This window comes from Solanum dulcamara, chromosome 2 (genome assembly GCF_947179165.1).
Source record: "Solanum dulcamara chromosome 2, daSolDulc1.2, whole genome shotgun sequence".
Lineage (NCBI taxonomy): Eukaryota > Viridiplantae > Streptophyta > Magnoliopsida > Solanales > Solanaceae > Solanum > Solanum dulcamara.
In genome coordinates this window covers 80,664,285-80,686,408 of record NC_077238.1, presented here as the reverse complement: position 1 = coordinate 80,686,408, position 22,124 = coordinate 80,664,285, and the positions used below count along the sequence as shown (strand labels likewise).

General features: G+C 34.8%; 1 protein-coding gene and 1 pseudogene across 1 annotated transcript; one reads left to right on the top strand and one right to left on the bottom strand.

The window, feature by feature from the left end:
• Nucleotides 1–751: 751 nt before the first annotated feature.
• Nucleotides 752–7,150, bottom strand: LOC129878469 (universal stress protein PHOS34-like; annotated as a pseudogene).
• Nucleotides 7,151–10,588: 3,438 nt separating this feature from the next.
• LOC129880999 (kinesin-like protein KIN-13A) lies at nucleotides 10,589–19,709 on the top strand. The gene is made up of 14 exons (XM_055955296.1): nucleotides 10,589–10,776; nucleotides 10,920–11,048; nucleotides 11,181–11,418; nucleotides 11,882–12,103; nucleotides 12,688–12,879; nucleotides 13,705–13,809; nucleotides 13,929–14,006; nucleotides 14,570–14,651; nucleotides 15,881–16,043; nucleotides 16,895–17,224; nucleotides 17,885–18,103; nucleotides 18,186–18,795; nucleotides 18,901–18,966; nucleotides 19,085–19,709. The coding sequence occupies exons 3-14, from the start codon at nucleotides 11,233–11,235 to the stop codon at nucleotides 19,265–19,267; spliced, it is 2,436 nt and encodes an 811-aa protein (XP_055811271.1). The 5' UTR covers nucleotides 10,589–10,776; nucleotides 10,920–11,048; nucleotides 11,181–11,232; the 3' UTR covers nucleotides 19,268–19,709.
• Nucleotides 19,710–22,124: the final 2,415 nt, after the last annotated feature.

The following is a 22,124-nucleotide window of genomic DNA, read 5'->3' as shown; positions in this document are numbered from 1 at the left end:
TACACTCGTGATTTTTGACCCTTCTTAAATTTCAATCAAATTTTTTTAGCTTTAAATATCTATTTTAAAATCTAATCTTTTGTTCCAACTTTTATTTCATTTTTATTATATTTTACTTTTTAAAAAAATCACAAAAATAATCGTGCTACTTAGTGTTTCCTATGACTTATACTGACTAGAAAGCCATATATAAGCGTGAACAAAGCCATATATGGCGTGAATGTTGAATTACATAAAAATAAAAAAATTCTTACAAATGAAAGCCATATATAAGGGTGATCAAAGTTTGATAATTGGAAGTCACGCTCAAGGAAATATAATTTTTATCTCCTTGTTGATTCAAGTCATGTAGCTTATGAAATTTTAATTAATTAATTTAGTCTTTCTCAATATACCAAAAAAAAAAAAAACAAGGCAAAATTGACTACAAGGCCCTGGAACAATTTATATTATTTTACTTGGTTTCTTCGGTATCCATTTTGAACCTGACTAATTTAAATTTGCGTCGAAAAGTTTTACTTTTTGGGTAAAGCGTGATTTCATATCTAGAGCTCAAACCCAAAATCTCTGATTAAATATAGAAAAGTACTTACCACTCCACCACAATATTTCATTATGGTGGGAACAACTTATTAATGACAACATGCAAATCATGGTGAGTGGGATTCTATTGTCATTTGCTCTCATGGTACAAAGTATGCAAAATCTTGAATACACCATTTACTAAATATAAAAATGTCAACCGAAAAAAAAAAGATAGTACTAGATTTAATCCTATATAAATCAAGAAAATCAACTCCTGGAGGGACAAAAAAAAAAGTTGTTTAAACTTTTGGCTTTGGCTTCTTCACAATCATCACAGAGCAATGAGCATGGTGAGAGCAATAGTCACTTACACTACCCAAAACAGCCCTGGTATATAGCATTGAACAATGAATTTTAATCAATAATTTCCAGTAAAAATGAAGAAAAAAACCAGAAATAAGAAAGAAAATTAAACTGTCAAGTGATTATGGGTACTTAATTGTCTTCTTTTTATATAATTATCTGGTATTAGAATTTTATTGGGTCGATTAATTTAAATTTGCGCTTCGTAGAGTCCATTCAAGAAGGAAAAGTTCCTTATTAAGGGTATTTTCATTCTTGAAATTATAACCCGAGACCTTTGTTAAGGATACAGAGAAACTCCATTTGTATCACTAGTACCCATTGGTGGTATTTATATTTCTTTTATTCAAATTTAATTGATATTTTTCACTTTTCGAGAATCTATATTTAGTTCATTTAAAAAATAAAGATAAATATTCAATAAGTTTAACAAATGTTATAGATTGCAAATTTACTCTTAATATGGTAAAAGAATATTCTTTTAGAATGTTACTCTTACATCATCTACTGTCTATTTGGCCATGCTTCAAATGCCAAAAAGAAGGAAAAAAAACTTTCGAAAGTAGCAGTTCGACTAATTAATTTGAAAAGCAATTTTATCAATATTAGAGCAGCAAATTGTTTTGTCAAGGTTTCAAAAGTGCTTCAAGAAAAAAAATATCCTTTTTCAATTTCTGAAAAAACACATTCTACTACTACTTAAAAACATTTATTAGATTTATTAAAAGTTTCGTCAAACAGCTCAACTCCCTAAAATAAACACTTATAAAAAAATACTTTAAACTTCTCAAAAAGTTAATCAAACACGTTATTAATTTCTATTTTGGAGAGATATATGGAAGTGTCAAACATTTTTTTTAAGACAAAGGGAATTGTAATTATTGTTTTTTTCTTTTTTATTTGTACCTTTTGAAAGCTCCATATCCATGGCTGCCCATGGCCAAAATAGAGGCATGATACTTTTCAACAGCCTCACAAATAACATTCCTAGCATCACCTTCAAGAATTTCACATGCTACATTTGTCACCCCTTTAGTCTTGCATAACTCTTTAGACTTGTCAATAGTTTTTTGGGCAGTCTTTTTAATATCTGTTTCTACCAATGTGAACATGTCACTTGTACCTACACAACAATATTAAAGGAGTTAGAGTTTCATTTTTAGCTTTAATTAGTTCTAAAAAGTTAAACAAACTAATCCCAAGAAAAAAAGTAGTCATTAATCTTTGGCATAATATATAAACAAACATTCACTAAGCATTCTAACTTTGAGAATACACATCTAGACATTTTAACTTGATCTCAACTGTCAACTAAAAACTCCAACTCGGCCATATTATATCTCATGGACACTCAATGCTGATGTGTCACGTAAATTTTAGAGGTATCTAGATGATCGTTTTATAAGTTGAAGTGTTCAATTAACACATTAGAAACGAATTAAAATATCTAGATGTATATACTCAAAGTTAAAGTGGATGCTTACCTATCAGCTAATTGACATGTCTATATTATAGGAAGAAAAAAAACATGTCTAAAAATAGTGGTGCCCCCACATTCTCAATTCGTGATCTATTGATGGGGAGCTAGATAACAAGTACTGTGTAATAGTCAATGCGCGGCCAGGGCAGATCTATGTAGACCGGACTGGGTGCCACGCCACTCAGTGGTCTCGATTGAAATTTTATATATACATGTATATTTGCATATATATTTACAAGGACATGTATAAATATTAAGTGTGACACCCATAAAAACAGTGAGTCTTGTGTTGCAAGTGGTTAAAGCTTAGGTCCTTCCGTGGGGCTAGTAAAAGAAAGTGCGAGTAAGTAGATTGGAACCCTAGACCTACACTAATAGTGCAAGCCTAAATTTTGTATACAAATTTGCTAATAAATATTAAGTATTGTCTTGCTCTGTGCTGGAGTTTTTGCTATGAGTCACTATTCAAAGCACTGTGACACCAAGAGATTCAAAATCTTGAATCCATCTCTGTGTAAGTTAATTCAAACATCACTATTGTTTGAAAAAAGAGAACTATATATTTATATTGACTCCATCAAATTTAAATAGTAGATCCACCTATTCATACGACATCAGAAATAGAGAAAAGAAATGACCTAGGAGTTAATTACCAATTTATAACCAAAATGTCATTCAACAATGGAAGAAACAACAACAACAACAACCTAATTGTGCAAGCCTAAATTTTGTATACAAATTTGCTAATATATATTAAGTATTGTCTTGCTCTGTGTTGGAGTTTTTGCTATGAGTCACTATTCAAAGCAGTGTGACACCAAGAGATTCAAAATCTTGGATCCATCTATGTGTAAGTTAATTCAAACATCACTATTGTTTGAAAAAGAGAACTATATATTTATATTGACTCCATCAAATTTAAATAGTAGATCCACCTATTCATACGACATCAGAAATAGAGAAAAGAAATGACCTAGGAGTTAATTACCAATTTATAACCAAAATGTCATTCAACAATGGAAGAAACAACAATAACAACAACAACAACCTAATGAAATTCCACAACGTGGGGTCTGGGAGGGTAAAGTATATGCAGACCTTACTTCTATCAAGATAGGACGGCTGTTTCCGAGAGACCTTCGGCTCAATAGAAGCATAAAAAGAGGTCAGATACTGCTAAGAAGTACAAGAAGTTCAAAGCGTTATGTGAAAGCAAATAATAAAAGCGACACGGATAAAATAGAGTAATCAAAGTACAGAGAATAGTATATAATAACAGAAATCAGAGCACTAGAAATTATAGTGTGCTAATGCGCCTACTTAAAAGGAAGAATAACGAGACCTTGTACTAGCTTTCTACCCTAATATGGGTCCTCCACACCCTCCTATCTAAAATCATGTCCTCGGTAAGCTGTAACTGCGTCATGTCCTGTTTAATCACCTCTCTCCAATATTTTTTTGGCCTACCCCTATCTCTTCTGAAACCATTCATAACCAACCTCTCACACCTCTACATTGGGGCATGTGTGTCTCTTCTCTTCACATGTACAAACCATCTCAGTCGCACTTCCCGCATCTTTTCTTCCACCGAGGTCACTCCTACCTTGTCCTGAATAGCCTCATTTCTAATCATGTCGCTCCTGGGTTGCCCACACATCCATCTCAATATTCTCATCTCGGCAACTTTCATCTTTTAAACATGAGAGACCTTAACTGGCCAATACTCCGTCCCATATAATATAGCCGGTCTAACAACAACTTTGTAGAACTTGCCCTTAAGTTTTGGTGGCACCTTCTTGTCACATAGCACACCAGAAGCGAGCCTCCATTTCATCCACCCTGCCCCAATACGATGTATGACATCATCTTCAATCTCCCCGCTGCCTTGCCTGATAGACCCAAGGTACTTGACACTACTTTTCTTTTGGATGGCACCAAACCTAACTTCCGCGCCAACCTCCTGAGGTATCTCACTGAACTTGCACTCTAAGTACTCCATCATGGTCCTACTCAGCTTAAACCCTTTAGACTCCAAGGTATGTCTCCAATCCTCCAGCTTAGCATTAACTCCGCTATGAGTCTCATCGATCAGGACTATGTCGTTCGCAAAAAGCATACACTATGGCACCTCACCTTGAATTTATCGCTTCAATCCATCCATCACCAAGGCAAACAAAAATGGACTAAGAGTTGATCCTTGATGCAACCCCATCATAACTGGAAAGTGCTCTGAGTCCCCTTCTACTGTCCTTACCCTAGTTTTGGCACCCTCATACATATCCTTGATCACCCTAATGTACGCCACAGGTGTACCTTTAGCCTTCAAACATCTCCATAGTATCTCTCGTGAAACTTTATCGTAAGCCTTTTCTAGATCAATGAATACCATATGCAAGTTTCTCTGCCTCTCTGTATACTGCTCTACCAGTCTCCTTATAAGATAGATGGCCTCTGTAGTTGAGCGTCCCCGCATAAATCCAAATTGGTTCTCTGAAATAGACACGTCTCTCCTCACCCTCATATCCACCACTCTTTCCCATACTTTCATAATATAGCTTAGAAGCTTGATACCTCTATAGTTGTTGCAGCTCTAGATATCCCTCTTGTTTTTGTATAGAGGGATCATTATGCTCGACCTCCATTCTTTGGGCATCGTTGTCGTCTTAAATATGACATTAAATAACCTAGTCAGCTACTCTAAACCTACCGAGCTCGTATTCTTCCAAAATTTCCCAAGAATCTCGTCAGGTTCGATCGCTCTTCCCCAGCGCATCCTACGCACAACACCCTTAACCTCTTCGATTGTAATACTCCTGCAACACCCAAAATCGTGACGCCTCCCTGTATGTTCCAAATCTCCCAATACAATCTTTCTATCCCTTTTTTCATTCAAGAGTTTATGGAAGTATGACTGTCATCTCTGTTTAATGAGGATCTCCTCTACCAATACTTTTTCATGCTCGTCCTTAATGCACTTCACTTGATCCACATCGCATGCCCTTCTCTCCCACGCCCTGGCTAGCCTGAAATTTTTTTTATCCTCGGCTTTCTCTTCTAGTTCAGCATAAAAGCGTTCTAAAGCTGCCATTTTTGCTGTCAAAACCGCTGACTTCGTCTCTTTCCTTACTATCTTATAAAGTTTCCTATTCGTCCACTTCTCCACCTCATCATTGCTTTCTATCAACTTTGCATACGCCATCTTCTTTGCTTCCACCTTCCTTTGCACTTCTTCCTTCCACCACCAGTCCCTTAGATGACGACTACGACTACCTGTTGAGACTCCCAACACTTTCCTTGCTACAACCCTAATACAACTAGCCGTCCTATCCCACATACTGTTCGCATCTCCACTACTATCCCAAGCCCCCATATCCTTCAATTTCTCTTCCATCTCCAGGGCACTAACCGTGGTCAAACTCTCTCTTTTTATCCTAGGTCGGTCATCCTCGACCCTTTTCTTCCTCGTCATCTTGATCCTTAAATCCATCACCAAGAGTTTATGTCGGGTCGTAAGGTTGACGATCGGAATGATCTTATAGTCTTTGCACAAACCTTTATCATTCTTCCTAAAGAGTAAAAAATCTATCTAAATCTTAGCCACCGAACTACAGAAGGTTACCAAGTGTTCCTCCTTCTTTGGGAAACTCGAATTGACTATCACCAACCCAAAAGCTCTTGTGAAATTCAAAAGTGAAACTCCTTCTCCATTTCCGTCCCCATAGCCAAAGCCTCCATTCACATCATCATACCTCCTGAAATAGACCTGATGTGCCCATTAAAATTCCCTCCCACGAAAAGCTTCTCAGTAGGCGGTATGCCTCCCACTAACTCGTCCAAATCCTCCTAAAAACGACTCTTATCATCCTCGCCTAAGCCCTCTTGTAGCGCATAAGCACAAATAATATTCAACGTGATCCCTTCAACGACCACCTTAATCGACATCATCCTATCATTGACTCTCCTAACCTCCACCACCTGATCCCTTAAATCAGTGTCTACTAAAATGCCTACCTCATTCCTATACTTCGATCTACCAGAGAACCGAAGCTTATACCCGTCTACCTCCTTAGCTTTAGAACCTACCCATTTGGTCTCTTAGATACAAGCTATATTAATCTTTCTCTTCTTTAGAATCTTAACTAGGTCTATGGATTTTCCCGTCAACGTCCCAATGTTCCAAGAACCTACTCTCAGTCTAGATGCTCCTTTAACCCACTTGCCCTTCCTTACCCTCGCCCCCGTCCCTGAGCGAGAACATGACCCTAGTCTACCATCACTATCCAAAGCCACGAAAACGCGTATGAACTAATAAATTATTCAAAGGTCTAAAGTTAGCAAAATGTAACTACAATTGTATGAGCAAGGAATATATATTGAAAGATATGAAAATCGGAGGTACCAACTCCAGTTGAAATGAACCTGGTTGTTGCCGAAAAACAAGCTCCTTTTCCTCTTAGGCAATTTATCGAACAGATGGGATGCATTAAGTTCTCTTACTCTTCTTCAAAGCTAGGCAACGATATTACCCTCCCAGAAATTGCAAGAATTATTGGTCGCAGAGCTAGAACTACACTAATAACTTGTACAAATATGGAAATTAATTAATAATACCTGGTCCAGCAATTGCAACAACAGAAGTTGGAGTAGGTTTTGCATGAATAATTATGAGTTTGAAATTGGAAATTGATGGAGAAGGAAAAAATGATCAAGAGTCCATTCAAGGGCATAGTAACTATGGTCACTATCATCAAGAGCAAATATCATCACTTGTTTTTCTGCCATTGCTACACAAGTAATGTGTAAAATTGAATATATTTTGTGTTTTGTATAATAATTATGAATATATATAACGATGAATATTGAAGGTTTATATTGTAGTTTAATTTTTAAAAACAAATATGATCCGTTAGAAATGGATCTAACAAGTTTTTATGGACATTAGTTGGTCAAGAATGGAAACTTGAGAGGATTTTGATTCACTTTATTATATACACCGTTAATAAGAAAAGTTAGTTAAAATGCACCTAAGTTGAAATCGTCCACCAAAGTAAAAGAATACATAAATTGTGTTGCAATATTTGCATGCAATCCAATCAAATTATTTGTGGTTTGATAAATTAGTTAAAGTGTACATAAATTAAATGACAAGAGCCTACGTCCACCAATTTTTTTAAAAAAATTAATATGTGATGTATTGTGTACATTCAATCATATCATGCAATACAATAATCATCCATGTTTACGTTGTTAGTAGCTTGGAAAAATTGTTCGATAAATTAATTAAAATGCGTGTAACTTAGAAGACAAATTCACATCCACCAAATTAAGAAGAAGAAAAAAATAACAATTTGTTGCATTACGTGCATGCAACACAATCATCCATACTTATGTTGTTGGTGGCTTAGATAAACATGATCTCACGTCCACCAAAATAAGAAAAGGAAATGTGTTGCATTTATGTGCATGCAATACAATTACATCTACGTTTACTTTTTGTTAATGACTTGGATAAATTGTTCGATGAATTAATTAAAGTGAGGGTAAATTAAAAGAACACGAGTACACATCCATCAAATTAAGAAATAAATAAATGTGTGTTGCATTATGTGCATACTACGTTGTTAGTGGCTTGAGTAAATTGTTCGATAAATGAGTTTGAGTATACGAGATGTCTATCAAATTAACAAAAATAAATAATTTGTGTTGAATTGTGTGCGTGGAATCAAAGATAGATAGAGCATCAAATCTTTATTTTATTTTTCTCTGTCTTATTATTTTTAATTCCTTCTTTAAATTGAAATCGAAAGTAGATAGATACAGTTTTTTTAATAGATCAACTAATTGTGAAAATGACAGATAATGCTTCATGCCAAGCACAACTCAATATAAAACAAAGAAAAATAAATTTAAAGAGAGAATAAAGGAAAATAAAAATTAATCCATGGTATGATCTTTAATTTTTTGAACTTTTTCTTTTTCTTTGATTTCTCTTCTTTTTATTAATTTATGTATGTTAGTTAATCAATTCAGTTTCCCTCTACTCTATTAATTTAGCCATATATTAGAAGGGAAAAAAAGTATATACTAGAAATTGAGCAAAAGTATCAGAAAAAATATATGAAAAAACTACATTTTCAAATGTTAGTTCACGTTAAAACTTTTTTCTTCATATATAGTTACGATAATTCATGCTCACTTTTGATAAATTTTAAGAACATAAAATATTTATAAATATATTTAAGAGACTATTTTAAATCTAACCAAACAGACTCCCTCAAGACTTAAAGTATATAATTCTATTGTATTTTTTGTATATTTCATAAATTAGACATCATTATATATGTCAGCACATAATTTTTCTTCACGCACGTTGAGTAATCATTGTCATATATAAACTATTAAATACTTGAGATATTTGTTGATTTTGTATTTCATTTGCTTCTTACTCAACAAGAAGTATAAATAAATATTTTTTTCGTCCCAATTTGTTTTGAGAATTAATTATTTAACTAATTTTTAAAATTAAAATATAAATATATTAAGTTGGAGTGAGTTATATTCGATGCAAAATTTAGGTCATCATTTTGATGAGGTCTATGTAGTGATAAAAAATTGGAATAAGGTGGGCCTATATGAGTTTTCGTCATTTGACATACATCTCCCCACTGATTCACTAATCTATTAAGTTATGAGTACGTTTTCTGAACTTATCAAACATAGCAAGATTTTTAAAAAATGATCAAATATTAATTAAAATTTTTAAAATTCACTCCATATCAGTGATACAATTTATTTTGAAATTCGCTTTTAGAGTAAAGTGTTGTATCATTAATACATAGCGAATCATTATATCACTATACATCGTGAATTTCAAAAAAAGCCATGTGATGCACCAATTGTTATTGCTTTTCCTTACTTATTGTTTATCCTTTTCTCATAATCTTACCTTAGTTTTTTCCATTGTAATTTCAATTTTAGTGTATGTATAATTATTTAGTGAATTTTAGCATTCTAGTCTAGTGCTATGTCATCTTTTCCTATTTTGTTAATTTTATTTTTAATATAATTTTTCATATGAAGGATGCAACAATTGGCATCAACAACCTTGGACATTAATCAACCCTACTCTATAAAATTTAGTTGTTTAATACGTTTGTTAACTAAATAAATAAATAAAAGGAGAAGGAATAATCACACTTTTAGTCCCTCATTCAATGTTGAACTTAAATTTTGGTCTTGATAATAATATATTAATATATTTGATCTTTAATTACTTGAGATATTCATTTTCTCTTCATCAACTTGGGAACTCAGCCTTTAAGGATGATTGAGTTGGTGCAACATTTTATTCGAGCTCGTCGCACTGAGCTTGTCTAATACAATTAATATATCTTATGTAATTTGTAAGTTATTACACATGACATAATTTACTCAGTGCGCACCTAATTTTTTTTTTTAAAAAAGCTTGAAAACTCCCACAAGAATACACTCTACTAAACTTTTAACTACTCATATGTTAGTACGAAAAGAAACTTCAATTTGATCCCACATTGACTGGCACATATACACTTCAGTTGGTGTCTTCTTCGCCGCTGAACCAATTATCCATGTTGTTATTTGGTTTCCGTGTACAATAATTAATATATTTAACAAAAGTTTCAATATAATTATCTAGAATTTCAAAAAAAAATTATTGAGTTTCGAAATCCACACCTATAACTATAGATTCTTCCCTGTTCCTGAAAAAAATTATTAGTATAAATAAAACAATGTTTACATAAATGGATCATAAATATTTGTTTATACTAATTGAAGGTGAATTATTTCTTATCAAATATCACTTCCTTGTTCTAACTGATAAAAAAAGAAAAATATCCCGGAGAAGGAGAGAGAATTTGACAAGCTAAAAAAATTTGGTTGAAAGCAGGAACTTAGACTGTGACGACTATCTTCACTAGTTTCAAAGGCTTGATTGACCCTTGGGATTGAATCTGGCAAGGGGGTGCCCTCGTAAAGACTAAACCTCCTTACGTCGAAAATAGAAGACCGGAATAAAAAGTTCCAATAAGTAAAGGATCAAAAATGCAATTATTCCAATTTAAAAAATGAACCATGTCAGCAAATATAACAAAATAAAAAGTACATTACAAGACACAAATTATACACAAAATAAATAAAATAAATATATATAATAATTTCTGAGTCATGAATTTATAGTTCATCATGATAATAGGGATACTACTCTTTTTCTCTCTCCATAATTATCATTTGCTTCCATGAATTCTACTCATTCAATTCAACCAAACAAATTTTAGGGCTTTTTTTGTTTTTGCTCTATCGCTCTCAGATCTATTTCTGCAAAACTCAATTCTGTAGATCGCGAATTTCATTTTTATCATCTCTATCAGGTACTATAATTTTCCTATTCATAATTATCTACAATGTGTATCTGTGTCTGTGTATAAAAATTCTCAAATTTTCACTGTTTTATGTGTTTAATTTTGATTTTGCTGATGGATTTATGAGATTTTTAACATGCATTGTGTTTTAGGACGATTTGAATCGGTGTTGCGGTGCATTTCAATCCAAGTAATCGTGTTTATCGATTTAAAAACGAAGTCGTTTTGTTCGCGTGTTAGCACGTAAATGTGCTGTTGTCATTTCGACTTTTCGCCTCCCTGTAAGTTTCTGTACCATAGATTTGTTATTCAATTACGATCTACAATTTTTTTTTTGTTTGATTTTTTTTTGTTGGTATAATTGCTAAATTTTGATGTTGTGTTTTTTTTTGTGTGAAATGTTGTTGTTGAAGTGTGTAATAACAGATCGTGAAATTGGCGCCGCAACGCAGATCCCAGCGCCACATGGGTGGCCAGATGCAGCAGAGCAACGGGGCGGCTACTGCTCTGTATGATCAGCAGGGCAATGCCAGCCCTGCCGGTGATGCTGGAGACGCTGTCATGGCGCGATGGCTTCAGTCAGCCGGCTTGCAGCATCTGGCCTCACCAATGGCTTCTACTGGTGTGGATCACCGCCTCCTACTTATGCAGGTAATATTGCCTTAATGGCCCTTGATAAATTATTTAATATTGAAATAAAATGGTCCTGAATAGCACATAAGGTATATAAATGTTTCATATAGTTGATAGGAACTAGTTTAAGATTGAGACGTTGATATAATAAAAGTTCCAATGTGGACGTTATAGTTTGAGGACACGCAGTTCAACACTGCTCAGCATAATTGCTACATTAGTTAAATTGAAGTGATTTACCATTCCAGTCTTAATCTACTATATAACATGAAAAGTGCTCCGTGCTAAGCTCCACTGGGCTTAGTCAGTCTGATTACAATTCTGTCTACCGTGAGTCACAACATTGAGGAGTTTTATCTACGGATCAATATTGATCATTCTATTTGCCTCACACCTTCTTAGCATTCTTCTTCTTGTTCTTGTTTGGATGTTGCCATATCGTGTTTATTAATAATTGTGAAGCTTGGAATTTTATTTGAAGGGATATGGGGCTCAGTCTATGGAAGAGAAACAGAGGCTTTTCAAACTAATGAGAAACCTCAACTTTAATGGTGAATCTGCATCCGATCCATATACTCCTACTGCCGAAAGCTCAGGAGGGATTGGACCATCTGATGGTTTTTATTCTCCGGAATTCAGAGGAGACTTTGGTGCTGGACTTCTGGATCTGCATTCTATGGATGATACAGAGCTCTTATCAGAGGTATGGAAATATTAGTTGGATTCATATTGAGCACATTCATTTCTCCTGTTAGATTGTAGTTCTGCTGGGAGCATAGGTTGGACTAGCAATCCTCTAGCTGGCTTATAACTTGAGAGCCCTCTCTGTCATCAATCACACCCCATCCCCATCCTGCGAGTAAAAGAGAAAAGGAGCAACAACAGGAAAGTAGGTGTGCCAAGTATGTTTTAATTTAAAGAATGTAGTTGTTCTCCATTTTTAGTCTCTTTGACTATTCTATGGAAGGCCATCTAATAGCGGAACTATCTTGTATCCCCTTCCATGTATAAGATTATCTGGATTGCTTCGGTCACATGGTACAAGAATCCGAATTATATGGGTTATGGTTAACCGTAAACTGTTTAAAAATCAAAGATCCGGAGATTATTGTGCAAAGATACACACCATAGTGAAGTTGGAGCTTTTCACATACGGGTAGAAGACCTATAAATGTGGGCTTATGGCATTGAATCTTGTTTATATGAAAAGTGAAAACCATACTTGCTGCTTACTTGTTGTGTAGAGGCAATTGCTGTTCAATAATTGTTGCTTTATTTTCTGTATAGCATGTAATTTCAGAACCATTTGAGCAGTCACCTTTCATGCCTGCACCGAATGGAGCATTTGATAATGACTTCGATGCCCCGACCCATCGGCAGCAAAAAGCACAGCCAGACACTGATGCTGCGGCTGGGTTGCCCATAGTTGAAAAGGAAAGCAACACAAGGGAAAACAACGTGGCAAAAATTAAAGTAGTGGTATGTCACTTGTGCATGAACTATCAATTATGTGCACATTTTATGTTATGATTATGAAACATCGCTGAGGCTGTGAAAACTCATAGTTGTTTACTCTTTCTGTGTGGTGAACGTTTGAAATCATTTGATTTCCCTACTTTGTGAGCAGCAGGTTTAGAAATATTTGTGGCTGTACTAGAAATGAGAGGACATTTTTTCTGTTTCCTGATAGTGATAAAAGAACTGATCTTCATAGCTGTGCTTATATTTGCCTAGTAATCAGGACATGGAGTTTTATAAATGTGTTATTTTCTTCAATCCTATTAAGCTTCCACATCGACTCAAGTTATCGAGTAAATTAGCCTTAAAAGAAGTGGTTGAGAACCTTGAATTCTCAAGTTGAAAACGGAGACAAACAAACTCTAGGTGATTCTTCCCATATGTATATTTCTTGGTGGACAAAGTTACCTAGTACCTGTTACTGGTGAGAGGTGGCAGGTATCTCGTGGAATTAGTCAAGGTGCACTAAAGCTGGTCCGGACACCACGGTCATAAAAAAAAACAGATATATGTTGTTAGGGGATGATAGCAAATTCCCATGTTTCCAATTTTATGGAATAATTGGTAGTGTTTGGAAGATTGCATTGTAATCATATATTTGTGGTTTCCCTTCCATGTTACTGTGTGTTGATTAAGTTTCATCTGTTTGTACTATAAAATATTTTGTTACTATTTTTTGTTTGATCTGTGTTTTGACCTTTCTATGTGTCTTATATGGAGGTGCAGTTGATATATTTAGTTATTTCCCATCTAATATTCCTAAGATTGATCATGACGTTTGGCCAGGTGCGCAAAAGACCATTAAACAAGAAAGAAATTTCTCGGAAGGAGGATGACATTGTCACTGTATCTGACAATGCTTCTCTTTCTGTCCATGAACCCAAATTAAAGGTTTGGAATCCATTGATTCTGATTTACGAATCAGCTCATGTTTGAGACTAACTATGGTTTGTTTCATTATTGAAAGTAGACTTGACTGAGACTAACTATGGTTTGTTTCATTATTGAAGGTGGACTTGACTGCTTATGTGGAGAAGCATGAGTTCTGTTTTGATGCTGTTCTAGATGAGTACATAACAAATGATGAGGTATTACTTCGTCACTTTATTAGAAGTTAATCGCAAAGACGAATATGTTTGTGCAAACAACATTTTTTAAAATGATACAGACTACCTTCAATCTTTTCTTCTTTTTTTCTCGGTCATGCTTAAATGCAGATGGTTTGATATCTAGTATCAAAAAGTTAAATGGAATTGTGTTGTTTCATATTTTTTTGGTGCACACAACAGTGTATAGAGAATATTAGATCAACTTGTAGATTTGTTAGGAACTTTGTAATTTTTTAGTGGTTGCCAGCATTAAGGAGGAATACAACTTTACCAGTTTCAAAAAAGTAACTGACCCAGCTTATGGTGTTTGAGACGTACTTGGTTAATTGATTGATTGGTGATTTACCGCCAGTTTCATATGGTCTGTCCCTTCTCTTATTCATTTATATTTTTTTGTTTCTTCCTATTCGAAAGAAGTTCCAGCATAATTATTTTTTTTCTCAAAAAATAAAATACAATGTTCCAGCATTCATTTATATGGTTTTATATGCTTATGTTCAAATTTTATGCTTAAACATTATCTTTCCTCATGCACTTCGCAGGTTTATCGCGCTACTGTGGAGCCAATTATTCCTACCATCTTTCAGCGCACCAAAGCAACATGTTTTGCTTATGGCCAGACAGGTTTGATATATTTTCTTTACATGCTTAATTCATTTTCTCAGTACAAGCCACTCATTTATCTGCTCACATTTAGCTCATTAATACTCTGTATATGGACTGTGGTGTTTGCACTTTAGGTCATTTAAATTCCACTGAATTTTTAGAAGGGTCCCATAATTTTGAAATATCTTCCCAGTGGAATGTCAAATGTTCTATTTACCCTTCTAAAAAATTTCCTTTAAAGTTCAGCAAATATATGTACTTGCATGACTTGCAAAAGTTGAAGACATTTACATCCTCTTTATTAGCCTTACTGCATAGACAAGCCAATCACATTGATAACGCCGGTGTTTGGTGGTGAGGCTTGGAAAATATTGGAGTGTTCTCTAGTAAGTCTTTTTATGATAAGCTTTTGGTTAGAGAGGAGTATGCTTTTCCATGTAATGCCGTATGGATTCCAAAGGTGCCAAGGAAGGTGTGTTTCTGGATTTGGTTAGGGAGGGTTCCATATATCTAAATGTGAGAGTATCTAGTTTTTCGAGTTTCCAGTTCCTTGCTCAGGTTGAAGTTTGCATATTTCTGAAATTACCCTTTAAATTTGTGACTTTTGCAACCAAATCAAGAGACATTTAGCCTGTTTGGATTGACTTATTTTTAAACAGCTTATAAGTTAAAAAAAAAAAAGTAGGTGTAGGCCAATTTTTTTTTTTGACTTATAAGCTGTTTTCAACTTATAAACTGCTTAAAATAAGTTCATCCAAATAAACCCAACTATTTATTGAGGCTTATTTTAAGCACAAAATGACTTTAAGTTGGCCAACCAAACACTCAAAAAAAGTTGAAAACAGCTTATAAGCAACTTATAAGCCAATCCAAACGGCCTCATTGTTTAGGATCCACACTTGATGGATCAGCATGCTTATAAAATAGCATATTAATCCAGTAGAGGTTAGATTATTTTATTCATCTTTTCATTCTGGAGTTGATGAACGATTTGTCACACTCATTCTTCATATTTCTGCGTTTAGATGCTTCAAATTAGAAAAGTTTAGTATGATTTTCTGCCCCACATCTTCTCGCATGGTCAGGAGGGAGTTACATGTTTTACTGTAAGCCGATTGTGTAAATTTTTCACTGTCTTTCCTTTAAAATTTCTGCTTCTTATCACTGCTAGTGTCTTCGTATTGTTGGCAGCTCCTCAATCAGTTATCTCAGAATTGATGTTTTTTCCTTCCTTATTTATGGTTCAGGCAGTGGTAAGACATACACAATGCAGCCATTGCCTCTCAGAGCTGCAGAGGATCTTGTTAGATTGTTGCATCAGCCAATTTATTGTAATCAGAGGTTCAAGTTGTGGCTCAGCTTTTTTGAAATATATGGTGGGAAACTGTTCGATCTTCTCAGTGATAGAAAGTTAGTATCCTTACCTGCATTGAAAAGCTCTCCTTTGAATGTCGATAGATATTTTAAGTAGGGTATATTTTGCTCTCTTTTCAAGTAGGTTATATCCTGCATAACACAAAAATGAGAACGGGCAATATTGAGCCTCTGAATGGATCTCCACCATTCATTCTGTGGTGGTATCTACTTTTAGATAATATCCCACAAGAGATAAAAGGAAGATAAAAGCAGAAAGGAACACTTGAAGACCTAAGTATCCTAAGGGGTTTGAGTGGTGAACTGGTAAAGGGAAACACAATTTTTCAAAGCTAATGACGTGAAAGAAGTTCTTAATAGAACAAATAAATGAAATTTGGCGTGTGGATTGCATGGACATGATCATGATCTGGAGTGTGTTGGCTTGGTTGTCCAATTGCTTTTTTTTTTTCTTAATGAGTAATTTTGTTAATTAACAGTACAAAGGGGTTATTGATAGAGTTCAAAAGTCTGACTCCCCCTACGAGTTAAAGCGAGTCAAGAAACTCTATGATTTTGTCAAAGCTAGTTACAATGTTCCTACCAAAAGTGTAAAGGTCAAATATATAAGAAATAGTCCTCTTTTTTGCTTCAAAAATTCTGCAGTTACTCTCTACCCAAACAGTCCATAGATATGCATAAAGGTATGATTTTCCAATCTTGTCTTCGCCTCTTTTCCCCACTATCTGCCCTTGTCAGCACCGCAATAACATTTTTAGATGTCTTGGTTGTCCAACTTATTGAAGAATAAAGGATTGTCAAACCTATAGTTTTGTTTTATCAATATGGAGCTTCATGTTCAATACACATGTATTTCATTTTTTTTCCTGATCATTGCTTTTATGTAGGAAACTCTGCATGAGAGAAGACGGGCGTCAGCAGGTTTGCATCGTTGGGCTCCAGGAATTCGAAGTTTCAGATGTGCAGGTTGTGAAAGAGTATATTGAGAGGGGAAACGCTTCAAGAAGTACAGGCTCCACTGGTGCGAATGAGGAATCATCAAGATCACACGCGATATTACAACTTGTCGTCAAGAAACACACTGAAGTGAAGGACTCTAGGCGAAATAATGACGGAAATGAATCCAAGGGCGGGAAAGTGATCGGCAAGATTTCTTTTATTGATCTTGCAGGTAGTGAGAGAGGTGCGGACACTACTGATAATGACAGACAAACAAGGTACCTTATTATGGAACGAATCTGTCTGCTTTTATATTATACCTTTCAGGGAATTCCTAGATTTCTTTCACTTATATTTTTCCCTTGAAGGTTGAACTAGTCCGTTTCATTGCATCTGTTTCAAAAAGTTTGACTTATCCCCCCAAAAAGAGGAAAGATGGTCTATTTGAAGAAGTTATTATGCAGAACCACCATATTTTAAGAATAAGTCCACAGCTGGAATGCCTATGATGGTACTCCAGTAATGAGAAAAGGCTACAGCTTTCTTTCTTTATTCTTGGATCTTTTTTGTTTTCTCTTCTACTTTTGCAGATGAAATTCAAGAGAGTTGTATGTTCCATATTACGATTCTGTACTTAATGCTGAAGGGGATGGTTGTATTTTTACTCTGGAAAAGTTCTTGACTGTGTCAAGTCTGTTAAATTTTATTTTAGAGATCTACCCAGTTTTCACTTTGGCCAGGTAGAAACCAAACTATAAATTAGCGTTAGCATTAGCATATAACACTTGCAACTTCTGTGTTGCATAGAGCGGTTGAGTTCTAGATCTTCCCTTGTTTTCCCTTTTCTTCCTCCCCCCTTAAAATGCACTTATATGGCCCTTTGCTGCCAATATGTTGAAGTAACATCTCTGAAAATCGACATTCTTCTTTGGTTTTAGAATTGAGGGAGCAGAAATTAACAAGAGTTTGTTGGCTCTTAAAGAGTGTATTCGTGCTCTTGACAATGATCAGCTTCATATCCCGTTCCGTGGGAGCAAACTCACTGAAGTGCTTCGTGATTCCTTTGTTGGCAACTCAAAGACCGTAATGATCTCCTGCATTTCTCCTAATGCTGGATCATGTGAACATACACTCAACACCTTAAGATATGCAGACAGGTGGTTCTAGCCTTTTTTGTTCCAGTTGAATGTTTTATTCATTTTTATTATGTCGCTGAACCTATTAACATTGCATTTACAGGGTTAAAAGTCTATCCAAAGGTGGAAACACCAACAAAAATCAGAGTGCAAGTGTAACAGCTCCAACAATCAAGGAACCTTCTCTACCCACTACTTTGGCTGCTTCTGCTGAGGCAGAGGATGCTTATGAGCAACCTCAAGAATCTAAAGTATCAGAAGCAAGTAGAAGAGCTACGGAGAAAGAAACAACGTCATATAATTCTGCTAATGTTTTTGATAAACAACCCTCTAGATTTTCTTCGAATCAAGCTTTCAATGGTCAGGACGATGGAGGAACAAATTTTGGTGGTATAGATAGAGACAGGTTTGAGGCAAAGAATAACTATGGTGTTCCAGCTGGTCAAAGAATGCAGTCAACATCAAATTTGCAGAGTTCAACTGATACAGAAGACAAGGTGCAGAAAGTGTCTCCACCTCGGAGGAAAGCTTATCGTGATGAGAAACCTGAAAAGCCAGGAAAATGGTCAAGAAAAGATGTCTCAAGCTCTGATTCATCCTCTATGAGTTATAAACAGCATAATTCAAGTATTCCTAATACAAAAAGTGTTGGATCGGGACAAAATGAACCTTCTTCATCCCCTCCTGATGAGAATATCAATGAATTACTGCAGGTTAGCCAATGATGCCCTTTTACTTCTCATCTTGTAAGTTATCCTCATTAACAACAGTTATGACCTTTTTGATGTCGGTGTAATTTTCCTTTATCTGCTGTAAAGGAAGAAGAGGCCCTGATGGCTGCGCACAGGAAAGAAATTGAAGATACGATGGAGATTGTTCGTGAAGTAAGAAAATCCTAGTTTTTCTGGTCTAATGAAGTTCTTAATACTTTATCATCTCCCTGCAAAATTGGGAACATTTTTCGCTTGAGATAATTAACAGATTGATGCTTTTCTCTGTCAGGAAATGAAACTGCTGGCAGAAGTTGATCAGCCTGGAAGTCTCATTGACAATTATGTAACACAATTGAGCTATGTGTTGTCGCGCAAAGCAGCAAGCCTGGTCAGCCTCCAGGCACGCCTTTCCAGATTCCAGCATCGACTAAAAGAGCAGGAAATATTGAGTAGAAAGAGGGTACCACGCTAGACAACATTTGAGCTTTAATTGAAGTGACCGCCCCCCCTCTCTCCCCGCTCACTTGCACAACTCCGCCTTTTGTAATATTCAAAGTGTAGTTCAATTTTTCTCTTGCCAATACACAAACCATTTGGTGAAATTACGATGTGCATATGAAAACAAATTGTATGGAAGGAACTATAGATGTACAACTCATGCTATACAACTAGTGAAGCAACTCACCTTCGTATAGTCCGGGCAGGGAAACAGGGGGTTTCAGAGGTTTTAAATTTGTTGTGATCAGATTTGGACTTGTTGAAAACGTGGACAGAAATCCACATCTGTTATTGTGTGTTGTTGAATTCCATGTTGTGCGAAGTTGCTAAAATATAGGTTTTTGGGAATTAGATGTTCAATTGTAACTAAAACTTTTACTATTTGTTCTCTTTCAACAATATTATTGATTCGATGATTTCACTGTGTATCAAGCAGTTCTGTTTTATGTTTATTTTTGTGCTACTGCTATCAGAAACACTAGTGAACTCCAATGACTAAATTTTAGCTTTGGCAAAGAAGTCACTTTTTCATTGAAATAAAGTCGAAAGGTCTTTCTGACCCTTTGCTCTTTATCTCCTTTATCACATGACATTATTCTAGAGTGTCACTTATATAAGTTCCAGGATTCTCTAATATTAACATTGTTTCGCTAAGTGGAGGTATATGCTCATCCGCCCTCCATCCGCCCTCCTTTGAGTTTGGATCGTGACAATTACATACCGGCTGAAATTGTGTTTTTTGGTGATCGTACTGAGTGAATTACATCTTTAAATCTGCCGGCTTATTGAAATATATACATATATTATTTAAAGATATAATGGTAAAAACCATACATGTATTATCACTTTTTCACGAAATTCACGCGTCAACCATTAGATGATGATAGTTAAGCTAGAAAAAAAAATAACAACTGATAGTCGGCATAATCAGCTTCGAAGTATATTTTAATACATAAATGACGATTGTTCAGGTAGAAAAAAGAAACATCGATAATTGAAGTACGAAACTTGCAAAAATGTGAGTTCATAATTGTTTATTCATAACTCTTTTCTTTAAAAGAAACTCCTCATGATTTGGGTGTGTCAGTGTGACATTTTAATATTAATAAAAATATATAATATGTCACATTATGTATCATGTTAAACTAAAGAACGAATGATAAGAATCATGGATCTTATTTCGGTATCGGTACGACCAACGCGGTTGTTCCTATTTTATTTTCTTCTTGAAAGTTCTAAAGCACTAGCACTAAGTTACTTACGGAATCTCAGATCTCTCTCGACACGGAGAACTTCTTTTTTTAATACGCAATTTCAAGTGAAAATTCAAGTTCCGCTTGTTTCCGGTGTGTCCGAGTAGGAATAAATTGACTAAGAAGTAGGGCATACAACAATGGATCAATTCATTCAACAAGATCTGTTCGGATCAGACTAGGATGAATGAGATTGGTCTGACCTCTCGCTTGGATGTAAGACTTCGGTCGTTGACATTACATTTGTATCTCTTTACTCTCATCAATGGTGGTAGAATGTGGTCATTAATTGTTAGTAACTTTTGTAACCACCAACTCTTCATTTCACCATTATTCTACTTCTTTATTCTTATAACTTATGTAACATTTGGCAATTCATTCAATCAATTTACTACCCATAATCTTCCTATTCATTGCAAGGAAGAATTCATCACCTACAAATAGTGATGGATTTGTGTACAAGATATGAATAAGAGAAAAGAATGTAAGAAAAGATGAGAAGTTTATATTGTGTTTATATTGAGGTTAATGTAGTGAAAGAGAGTTGAGACAAAGAAATTATTCTGAGTCTTCAACTATATTCACTATACAAAAGAGAGTATTTATATGTTGAAGAAATGTGTTCTTTTTGTAGAGTTTTGGACTCTTCAACTAATCCGAAATTTTTTGAGTCATACACTTTGTTGGGCTGTTGTAACCTGAAGGGGACAAGTCGAGTATTACTGCTGAATCAATGTAGATTATGCCGCAGTGAACTTGAATTTCTTTAAAAAGAGCGAGATATCCGCGCCTCAACCTGAATATTTATTTATTCATTTTTGTTTATTTTTATTTTCAATTTTAATTTATTGTAATTATAGTATATTACACCAACAAGTTGTCACCATTAATTTAAGTAAAGTTCGATGAAAGATAGTCCGTGTCTGACTCGGACAGTACGTGTCTGATCAGCACATAGACAAATGAAATTAGAATCTTAAGTCCTTTTAGATGCATATCCAAATGACTTGCGAAGAATTTCTTTCTGTTTTCCCACCATATATTTTTAGATTAAATCAAAGGCTGAGTTGAAGACTAAACTGATCTTATTACTTCCGTAGCAAGAAAACAATTTGTTTAAAGGATGATAGCACTTTTGGTCCACTAATTATCAGTAAATTTTAATTTTAATCTTTGTGATATCTGATTAAACATATTATTGAACCTTCAATCAAGTGGTGCACTTTTCATCGTGCTGCATGTGGACTCATTAAATTTACCAAATTATCAATCGGTACGATTTATACAGTATTGTTACTCGTGATATAGTTTTAAAAATAATCTAAGAATAACATATTTCCTAGGAGACAAAAAACACACATTTTTACTAATAACTGAGGGACCAAAAGTGTTAATTATCTTCTTTTTAAACAGTCAACACACGCATCACTTACATATAACTATGGGTTAGTTCAAGATTTTAAAATGGTTCTCTATAAAAACGTAAGCGCGGATTATGTCACAAATTAAGATGATGGAAATGGTCAAATTATAAATACCGTGTTAAATATTCATCTATAAATATCCCAAATAAAGCAA

What these genes read in the sequence shown, in the direction of transcription:
- LOC129880999 (XM_055955296.1), top strand. Translation starts at nt 11,233, where the DNA reads ATGGGTGGCCAGATGCAGCAGAGCAACGGGGCGGCTACTGCTCTGTAT. An exon ending in AGTACATAACAAATGATGAG is followed by an intron (nt 14,007 to 14,569) that starts GTATTACTTCGT and finishes TGCACTTCGCAG; the next exon opens with GTTTATCGCGCTACTGTGGA. An exon ending in TTTTGCTTATGGCCAGACAG is followed by an intron (nt 14,652 to 15,880) that starts GTTTGATATATT and finishes TTTATGGTTCAG; the next exon opens with GCAGTGGTAAGACATACACA.